The sequence below is a fragment of the Parasteatoda tepidariorum genome, chromosome X2 (assembly GCF_043381705.1).
Source record: "Parasteatoda tepidariorum isolate YZ-2023 chromosome X2, CAS_Ptep_4.0, whole genome shotgun sequence".
NCBI classification, from domain to species: Eukaryota; Metazoa; Arthropoda; class Arachnida; order Araneae; family Theridiidae; genus Parasteatoda; species Parasteatoda tepidariorum.
In genome coordinates, this window is record NC_092215.1 from 19,818,011 (window position 1) to 19,829,184 (window position 11,174).

Consider the following 11,174-nt stretch of genomic DNA (forward strand, 5'->3'; position numbering starts at 1 on the left):
TTTTAGTAGTCCATTTTAAATATGTTATAATTTTTCTTTAATTCTTACTTCTGTTTACAGGGTGGTCTTGTATTTGTGTGTGGTACTAGAGATGGGCTTATGCAAGTAAGTGGTCGAAAACATAATACTGATGATATCATTGCAACAGTTCTGGCAGTAGAACCCATGAAATTTATTTATCGTGGAAGGTAATAAACTAGCTACATTTATCTCTGAAATAAATTTTATTGATATATTTTTCTTAAATTTATAAATTTATCTTGTAGAATCGCTGTGTTTTCTGTCAAAGTGTTACGGGATGAACGGATATGCGTAATTGCAGAACAAAGACCAGATTGTGCTGAAGAAGAGGTAAGTAATTTAAGTTTACTTGTAAATGTTTCTTCTCTTGTTCTATACATTCTTAATTTAGTAATTTTCACCTTAATCACTAGTATAATTTTTATTTCTTAGCTTGCAATTTAACAAATATTTTTAAAAAATTAACAAATTTATCATAATTTGTCTATGCATTAAGGCATTACTGTTCTATCAGATTCAAAATTACTCTAAAGATATAAGAGTAATTTAGTAAACAGGTAAGTTAACTAATTTGTTATGATTTTCATATCAGTAGATTGACCATTAGATGTATCTTCATATCCCACAGTTTAAAAACTGGTAAATTAACTGATTTGTTATAATTACCACGTCAGCAAATTCATTATAAGCTGTGTCTTTGTTAGTCACCTTTTAGAAACAGGTAAACTCACCAATTTATTATGATTTTTACGCTAAGAATCACTAAGGAAATTTCCCAAATGTCAATGTACACAAATTTTAGAGGAAAAGTTTGTATAGGTAAATTTTTATTTTGCAACTAGTAAAATTTCCAGCATAATGTTATTTTGTTTTCCTATTATTGTCTAGTTTTTATTTTTGAATTTTATTCCAATTCAAACCAGCCATCAAAAGCGAAGAAAACTTTTCTTCAAAGTACACTTTTTATTAATTTCTGATATGCTTTTAAGTTTGCTGATTATAAATCTTAGTTACAAGGTCAAACTTAAAAATAGCTTACCCAAATGGCAGATGTCAAGAACAATTATTGTAAAGAAAATTTTTTTTATGGTTTATTTAGGTTGCCAGCTACAGATCTAAAGCTAAATGTTTAAAATATGGTAAACATATTGTCTCATTATAACAGAATAAAACTTAACTATAAGTACATATAGTATTTTTTGCTAATTATGAATCTCGAATCAGAATTCATGAATATTTTTATAGTAAATTTGAGTATGGGTGTTTTTAAGTTGCAGTCTATGACTATGAAAACGCCAAGTGCCATAATTTTATGGAGATGTCATCCTAACATATACACAGCACCAGCAAAATTAGATGTTAAAGAAAATAAATAATTAGCAGATAGGCCATATTATCATATTTAGTGCTGTGGGCAAAGAATGGGTTTTCAAAATATTATGTCAAACATTCATGGACATGACTTGTTTCTCTTAATTTTAAATTGAAATAATTATGAATTTCTAGCTTTTCCCTTATTCTTCATTAATCAGGAAAGAAATAAAAGAAATGAAATTGCAATTATTAATGAAAAATAACTTACTCAATTATAATCCCCTTGAAAGCCCTGAATCTTGGAATAGTGAAATAAGGTTTTATCTCCCTTGCATCTTTAATTTTAATTTGTTGTTGGGAAAACCACATATTTTTAAGATAAGAAGTCTCTTTAATTTTACTAAAGTATAAAAATAGCTTGAGAACAGAGAAGGAGAAACCTAATGATCATTGAGATCCTGTGTCTCTAAATACTGCTTTATATTCTGTATTATAAGAGAAATGTTTATAAATGTTATGGTTAAAATCTTATAAACCACATTTAATTTTCTCAAAATTGTGGCAATACTAAAATCAAATATTTTTTTATGTTTTTGGCAAAATTGCTACATGGTTTTTGTTATATTGTATTCTACTTTGATTTTGACAATTTGAATTCATAAAACAATTTGATCTTAAAAATATTTATTTTTTAAATTTTACTTTTATGTTTTTTCCAAGACATTAATTGGTTAAAAGTACTAATTAAAAATGTTGAACTTTACCATGCTTTTATAAAAGTTATTTTATGTCATGTGTTCTGTTTACAGTCAGAGGGTTAACTGGATAAAAGCAAACATAACAGTGTTAAATGTTTTTTCACTCAATGTCTTATGAAAAAAATAACTGTGATTTGCTTTGGTGATAATTCTAATGAACTGTTTTCTATTATATTTTTTAGAGTTTTCAATGGATGAGTAGAGTACTGCAAGCTGTTGATAGTATTCATCAAGTTGGAATTTACTGTCTTGCTTTAGTTTCGCCCAACTGCTTGCCAAAAGTAAGTAGAAATATCAATAGAAAAATAGATTTTGCAACCTGTTTATTCTTGAAGGTTTGTTTCTTGCAATTAGAATTGTTTTGTCATATTTATCAAAATATCATTTTTTTTTGTTTATTAGTCAATTAAAAACTAGATGGTCTTACTTCAAAACTGTAACATCTGAAGAATGTATAGAGATGATTTTCTGTAATTTCAATGGCCTTGTATTTTTTGGTACATTTTTTTCCTTCAATTTCTAGATTATTTTTTACTTCTAACTTCGTAATTTGCAATACTATTATGAAAATTATCTAGATGATAATGAAAAACATCTAGAAATCAGAATCGAAATATTGTGTTAATATACAATGTACTGTGCTATGGGTTGAGCTGGTTAACTGTTACATTTTCAGTTTTATATATTTCCTAAAATTTTTTAACCAGAAAATCATATTTAATCAATTCTATCATTAATTGAGCTTGTTTTCTATGTGTCAGGAACAAAATCTTGGTCTCTATCCACAGGTTTGGAAATCCGAATCTACGATGTTGAACGAGATAGTGACAAATATTTACTTTTTGACTATAAGCTTGGTTAATAGTCAACTTTGCTGCATCACAAAATTAAAAAAAAATCTTACACTGCCTATCATAGTGTATAATATGTGTATTATTCAGGGTGGCCACCCACCTGGAAAACCTTGAAAACCTGGAATTATCAGGGAATTTTTTTTATACTGGAAAAAACCTGGAAATATCAGGGAAATTTGGATAAAAACCTGGAAAAATCAGGGATTTTTAAAGAAAAGCTGGAAATTTTTCTTTGATGATTTTTCAAATTTCACTAATTTAAATTATTTGCTAATTTTCTTAATTTAAATTATTTCATCCATTATACCCACTTTTTTTTAACGGAAATGTATCGCCAAACAGTTGAAATATCATCAACTTAGCGATACTTTGCTTGCATCAAAATTTGCTCCATTATAGTTCTGTTAAACTAGAATGCCATATAAAATTCTTCCACGGTTGCTAAACAAATGTGGAAACTTTTGACCGCTATGGGAATTTAGGAAAATTTAGGTAAGATTCTGGTGGAAAAAGGGATTAGGATATTAGCTTCTGTTTTTAAATTCTGTCCTTGGGCTAAATCCATTTATGGCTCAAGTTTGTTCCGATGCTTTGGTGGTTTTTTTTTTTCTCTATTTTGACAAAATGTTTTTGTATTTTTAACTTTATAAAATTCTCCAAAAATTAGTTGGTTATAATTTTATGATAATAGATTTTATATCGCACTCTTTTTCTGAAAGCTTTTCTACTCCTATTCAAAGAAATCTGTGAATTATTTTTTCTGAGCAAACCAACCAATCACACATTTTTTTACAATCACTAACAGCAATGTTTGTCGACAAATTTTTACAATTGTTGCATTAATGCTAATTTTTTCTATTTCATTTTAACCTCTTATAACATATTTTAATTTTAAACAAAAAAGGCTCCTTTGTTGGTCAATATATGATTTTTGATTCAAAATTTTGTGCCAAAACATTAAAAAATAAATAAAAAATCTTGAAAATTGTCAAAATAAATTATTTTTTTCAAGATGATATGTTAAAAAAATAACATTTTGAATAAAATATTTTATAATATAGACACTTTTCTTGTACACATCCTACACTTTATAAGAAAAAAGAAACGAAAACCTGGAAATTTTAAGATTTTTATCTGGAAAACCTGGAAAAATCAGGGAAATTTGAAATCTGATTTGAGTGGCCACCCTGAATTTATGCCAAGTGTAATAGCATTTTTCCTTCTTAAAAAAGTATTTTGTTATTCCATTATCCTGCATAGTTTGTACTTCCAAAAATATTTTAACCTGCATGACAACTATGTATAACCTTAATGCCATTAGGAACAGTTAAGATACCTATTTCATTAGAATTATTTGTATCTTTAAGAGAAATAAAATAATCCCAAGAAAATTAAGTGAAAATAATTTAAAATACAGTACAGAACCCGTTATCCGGAAATCAGAAAACCGGAAAACCAAAAAACCGGAAAGAAATTTGATAAATTTTCCCGCAATTTTTAAAAAAAAAAAAATTTTCCTCATAAGATTTTAGGATTTTTCGTTCTTTTTTGAAAGATGTTTACCTTACCATAATTTCAGAAATAATCATTAGTGTATTACTTCATCTTTTTTTCTTATTTTTAAGATTATTTCCAAATAATATTCTTTTTTAGTTGGGTTTAACACTAAAAAAACGGCTTTTTGAAGCGATTCAGAAAACCGGAAAAATCAGTTATCCGGAATAGCGATAGTCCCGATCGTTCCGGATAATCGGTTCTCTACTGTAATAGCTTTATTCACTACATAATTTTTTTCTTCAATTTTATAAACTGAATAAAGTTATTATTTTTTATTTATTTTTATAGTTTCCTATTATATTGTCTTTCAAGCCTTAATGAAACCGTAAGAATAATATTTTATTTGTGCTTGTCATTTTTTTGTTTATCATATTTTTTTTATCAACTTAGGATGTAACTTGTTGCAAAGCCTTTTATTTTATTACAGTCATAAAACAAACCTAAAAATATGGTGTTTCTAATTTAAAATCGTTTTTAGACTCCTTTAGGTGGTATTCATTTATCTGAAACAAAAAGACGATTTTTAGAGGGAAGTTTGCACCCTGCCAATGTTTTGATGTGCCCTCACACCTGTGTTACCAATCTTCCTAAACCTAGAGAAGCTCATCCTGGTAGGAAAATTTTCAAAATTGGAATTTAAAAGTTTTTATATCAATTACTTCTTTTTCAGACTGCAAATAAATAATAAAAAGAATGTATCAACTGTGAATTGCGAAAAATTATGTAAATTTTAATTTAGATTTGTGTTAATAAATATTATTTTCTTAATTTTGTGAAGGTGAGTTCATTAAATAAACTAACTATTTGAATATTTAATATTGGATAACTAACCACAAATATATGGGCCATTCAAATAAATTATACTAAAATGTATAGTATTATAAATGTTTAGTGCATTTGAATGGCCCATATGTCAAGGAATAATTTTTGAGATTTATCCCCATTTACCATTCCCAATTAGAATATTTTTTCAGAGATACTTAGACCTGCCAAACTAAATTTCGAAAGGTGGTAGAATAAAAAGCTAAAAATAACTACGGTAAACATGAACAAATAAGGATAAGAAAACAGTGAGACTAGCATATCTTTGTGACAAAACAGATTTCGGTAATGTTAGCAAATTCAAAAGTAAATTGTAAAAATATATTTTGAGCAATTGTAAAATAAATTTTAAAGAAAAGATAAACATTTTGTTACTGACTTAACTTAATATTTCTTGTTATGCTGAATTATATTTTATAAAGCATTTTCAACACTAAGTTGTAAGGTGCGTCTTATATTACTTTGAGGTTGCTCTTAATTGTTGGGCCTATTAATGAAGGGTGATAGACAGTGATGAGTTGCTGAAAGGATGATCATAAATAAGTTGCATGAATAAAAAAAATCCTTGTAGAAATAAAAACAAGTTTATCTGGTAAATGAAGACATTTTTCTGAAAAATAAAACTTGTGCAGATGTTTAATAATTATGCAAGCAAATCTGCCTTTTCTGCAACAATTTTTTCACTTATGTCCCTAATGGTGTATTTGGTAAGCATTAGTGCTTCATATTTTTTACTTTGAAAACTACAGTTTTCTATGATCTGTAAAGCTATATATGTATATACAATAAATGCAAGTGCTGCTTGCTAAATATATATATATATTATGATTTGTATTTATTATTTTTTTACTTTAATTACCACTTTTTAACTACATTTATATTCTGACTAGAAGTTGGGCCTGCGTCAGTCATGGTAGGAAATATGGTGCAAGGTGTGCGTCTAGCTTCTGCTCAAGGTCGAGATATTGGTGTTATTGATGATGATAGTGACACGGCTAGAAAATATCAATTCATATCTGAGATACTTAAGTGGAGGGTAACTACTACTGCAGATCATGTTATCTTCACACTTTTCAATTCAAAAGTAACTATTTTTTATTTTTGTGAAATTCAATATCTTTATGTGCTCTACTGTTTAATTTGTATTTTAATGTTTATAAAAGCGGTTATTTACATGGATCATAGGTTACTTTCTTAAGTGAGACCCAGTAGCATTTAGTTGCAATTTACATCTACAAACTTTCTTCTTTATTATTGCAATATTTTCATACAATTTGATGCATATTTGTGTATAAATGTGTGTATTACTGATCTTGTTTCAATTAATAACACCCTAGTCTAGTTATTAATTTTCAACTACATAAGTAATATAAATATTTAACTACAAATAATTTCTTTTTTTAAATAATGACATTAAATATTTTATTTACAAAATTTTTCAGTATTTTCAGTTGTTAAGTTGTTGTATACACAAAATATTTCTTAATGTTGCTGTATTCTCACTAAACAGATTGAATAAATATTTTATTATTCGTTTCAAACTTTTTTACTATCAACTTTTTTTAGCCATTTTATTAATAAGTAACATGGAAATTTCAATTCATGATATATAAATATGTCCCTTGCTGAATTTCAAAAATGTTTTTAAATATTTAAGAAAAAGTATTTGCTGTAAACAATTTGAAGAATGGTAAAATTTTAATATTGTATCCCTTAAAATAAGTTTATTTTTCTTGTAGTTTAATTTTGTAAGCTACATATCGCCCATTTAAGTGCAGGCAATATATAACCTCGTGATTTGTACCTGGCTAGTCATAGTTTATTACGTGATCTTCAATTAATAATATTGTAAACTATATTTCTTTTGTATTTAAAATTAATATTTACTTAAAAAGAGTTAATTTACAAAAATTGATAATTTTGTGATATTTGTCAAAAATATTCTGTATTTTTATTGGAAAAAAAAGAGAAACTTTTATCAAAAGGTACTCATTGCAAGTATTTGATTCTTGAAATTGAAGTTTTACTACAATAGTATTTATACTGCAATATTAGCAATAACTTTTTTTTTCTATTACTATCATTTGTTTATTGTATTTTTTTCATTATTAGAAATTTTAAAAAACATACAAATTACCTATTTTACATATTTTTAAATCTGTATTTGATTTTAAGCTACAAAATGGTGTATGATTGTTTTATGTTCTAAGAACTGTTTTAAGTATATTTATTTTTATGGTTTGTGAAGTATAATTTACGACAAAATTATCTTAATTAAACGGTCATTCAAATATCTAGATGTAGAACATAATTTAGACTGACTAATAGGCAACTATGCTTGCCATTTAATTTTTTATATAGACAAAAATAATTCTAACATTCATAGATTATTGTACCTGTTTAGTTACTGTTTTAGTCCTTTTTAAGGAAGTTTTTATTCGTTTCAGATCAAAAGACGTACTTATGTTTGTTAAATTAACCTGTATATATTTTGTGACAATTTACTGATATTACTGTTTAATTGATTACTTTTAGGGTGGAATTACAGGAACTTTGACATGCTCTCAACTTCATAAGAGAGCTGAAAGAGTTGCATGTTTATTGCTAGAAAAAGGAAAATTGAACACTGGTGACCATGTAGCTCTTATTTATCCTCCAGGGTTAGACCTGATTTGTGCTTTTTATGGCTGCTTGTATGTTGGTAAGTTTTTTAATTTATTCATGTACCTTCAGTTATAATAATGCATAATATCTTTAAATATATGTTTTGATGTCTTTCTTATAGGCGTTGTTCCAGTAACAATTCGACCACCACATCCCCAAAACCTACAGACAACTCTTCCTACAGTACGAATGATTGTTGATGTTAGCAAATCAGTTTTAATTTTATCTACAGCTCCTGTTTCTAAGCTATTGAAGTCTAAAGTAAGATTTTTATTCTTAAAGCTCATTAGAATTTTTCTGCTTTTAAATTTTTTTTTCTTTCATTTTTATAATGTTTTTCAAAATGATTCAAAATGAATTTCTTTTTGAAAAATGTTTTGTGCATAAAAAGCTACACATGAAAAGTCTTCCAGAATTCGTGTAAAATTTATTTGTTCTTTATTGTATATTAGTTTATTGTAAGCATCTACTCTTGATTTTTTCAGGTGAACTCTAAGATGCTGTTTATGGGTAAAATATTTGTATGAAAAATTAATAAAAGCTTTACTTATCAATAAGATAACTATAAAAACACAATTGAACTGGGGATCTGTTTAATCTTTTGCCTTAACCCCTTCCTTCTCGCTCCCGGGAAAATGACGGGGTGAGGTTTTGCCCTCTATTTCTCGCTCCCGTTGGCTGGAGTGTTCAGTGGTAACGCACCAATGAGAATAAATCTAATTCATTTCTTTTGCCCGGAAAACATTTTATTTCTCATTTTACACACCAGATGGCAGTACCAGGATATTTTAAGGTAATTGGTGAATAGTTAGTTTATTTTAAACTAGATTTCAACATTAGTAAATTATCAGGGATAAAAAAATAAGCACTTTTATAACCGTTTTCTTGAAAATTAACTGATCGTTAAGGGGTTAAATATGAATTAGTTCATGGTGCAGCCAAATCTATGTGCCTGAAATACCATTATTAGCATAAATAATCTTTTGTGTGCCACCTGCCATTATCAAACGACATTTTAGGAATCGAAATTTTATGCATGGATTAAAAAAATAATGGATAAGTTTTAAATGGCTAAATCCTTAACAATAACTTACTTGAGGTTAAGATTTTTTGCTTTATTGTTTGCTGCAGGAATATTGTTGTAGTATTTTGAAGATAATTATTTTTCATTTTATAGCAATTTCCAATTTTGAAAAATGAATAGTAACTGATAAAGAAAGGAATAAAAATGAAATGTTATATTTTTACTTTGAAAACAATGTCACTAAATGGTAAAAAATATTAAAGCACGAGGATGTGTTTACTTATGTTGCTGAGCAATATTTGATTTGTATCAAATTCATCTCAAAAATTAGCTGAATGTAGAGCTGAACTTGCTGAAATATCTATTAGATGTATTGTGTAATTTAGGATTATGGTTAAAACACACTTTTTGAAAAATGTCCATTTAAAATCTTAGAAAATTAAAATATTTACTATAGATAAGAGGAGTGTTTTTCAAGTTCTTTCAGTGGTTTTTTTTTCTTCATAAATTGCGATTTATATGCTCTCCATGTAATTAATATATTTTACATTGTTTATTGTACTTTTTTTTAACTTTTTGGATATTATAATTATTAATTATTGAGAATTTTTAATTTAAAATTAATTAGATTCTTAATTTTTTTTCTTTTTTGCCCGTAGGAAGCAGGCAATGTTGTTGATATAAAGTCATGGCCTCTCATCTTAGATACTGATGACATTCCAAAAAAGAAATTAACTAGCATATATAGAGCTCCAACTCCTGAAATGATAGCTTATTTGGATTTTAGTGTTAGCACAACTGGAATGCTAGCTGGTATTAAGGTATTAAAATATTTTACTGTCTTATTTGTATTCTTAAAATATTGTTTTAAATTAATTGGGATTAGCTATTCATAACTTTATTTAGTATGTGTATTTTGACTTAAAAAGATAAAATATTTCAGATGTCCCATGCAGCATCAACTTCTTTATGTAGAAGTATGAAACTTGCCTGTGAATTATATCCATCAAGACATATAGCTCTTTGCCTTGATCCTTACTGTGGTTTAGGTTTTGCCTTATGGTGTTTGAATAGGTATCTAGTTAACTTTACTCACATTAATTAAATTAGTGAAGTTTTTTTATTCTCTTAAAAAGTCAAAACCATTTCTGAATTTTTTTTTTTAAGATGAGATTATAAAATAATATTTTATATTATGTTTTTAATTTAGTCAATGAATGAATGTCGGTTTTCATATTATTCTTATTTTGTTAACTTTATTTATAAAGTTTTCTACTTAGAATATATAACAGCATGAAATTTGTTATGCATTTCTTTTGCAGTTTCTGAAAATTAAATAACAAAATCTGCAAAAGCAATTTTTTTTAGGAACCAGTTTTTAATATTTTCTTTTTAATTGATTCAAGACCAAAGTTTTTTATGGTAAAATTTAAAGAGTATTTTTGAGAGTTTATTCTCTCACTTAAATTTATGTAAGTTTATTTCTATTACTATTACAGTGGAAAGTCGCGTATCCGGAATCGGCGGAACTTTCCGAAGTCCGGATAATCGATTTTACCGTATAATAGACCCCAAGGTAAACAGAGATTAAAATGATCTGAATCTAAGAAGCAGAAATTAAATAACATTATTTTTCGGGCAATAATGTTTTAGTATTAGAATGATATCTAATCAATCAAAAACAAAATATTTAAAAAAAAATAATTATTGCTATTATAAAAATAAATATAGGAAACTAAAAAAATTTACAGTTATGAAAATATTAATTGCTCTCTCCGCCATTTTGAACTAGAACGTTTCAAGCAAGAAGGGGAAATTCCCGTCATTCATTCATTAAGGTGGGTAGGTGAAGAAGCAAAATTCATTTCCTTCTTACTTGTCATTCAAGTTGAAGGGGGGGAAGTGACAAGTTCTTATTTTCTCTCCTGTCATTGGCTATCAATCAAGCATAAAGGCGTGGCATGCTGATTGGGTTCTCTTTATTTTTTCTTGTGTGACTAAAGGGGATTCCCCCTCCACTTTAACGTTTGCTGTGTTTACCCTTTTTCACAGTACTTCTTTCCCTAACACTTTATCAAAAAGGTTCCAGGAAATGCCTCTTTTACTAGCCAGCTGCACAGGAAAGAAGGGGGGAGGGGACTCAATTGTGCTCTTTTGAAA

At 27.3% G+C, this 11,174-nt stretch overlaps 1 protein-coding gene across 6 annotated transcripts in view; it reads left to right on the forward strand.

Moving 5' to 3' along the window:
- LOC107436641 (disco-interacting protein 2) overlaps nucleotides 1-11,174 on the forward strand; it is a 190,082-nt gene that overhangs the window by 164,120 nt on the left and 14,788 nt on the right. For 3 of the 6 annotated variants that reach the window (XM_071188297.1, XM_071188299.1, XM_016048412.3), the window contains 9 exons: nucleotides 61-188; nucleotides 267-351; nucleotides 2,276-2,374; nucleotides 4,983-5,115; nucleotides 6,220-6,410; nucleotides 7,862-8,027; nucleotides 8,112-8,251; nucleotides 9,674-9,835; nucleotides 9,958-10,088. In XM_071188297.1, coding sequence (XP_071044398.1) covers nucleotides 61-188; nucleotides 267-351; nucleotides 2,276-2,374; nucleotides 4,983-5,115; nucleotides 6,220-6,410; nucleotides 7,862-8,027; nucleotides 8,112-8,251; nucleotides 9,674-9,835; nucleotides 9,958-10,088 — 1,235 coding nt within the window. Of the gene's footprint in view, nucleotides 1-60; nucleotides 189-266; nucleotides 352-2,275; nucleotides 2,375-4,982; nucleotides 5,116-6,216; nucleotides 6,411-7,861; nucleotides 8,028-8,111; nucleotides 8,252-9,673; nucleotides 9,836-9,957; nucleotides 10,089-11,174 lie in introns of all 6 variants that reach the window. The other 3 variants (XM_071188296.1, XM_071188298.1, XM_016048411.3) reach the window with 1 other exon arrangement.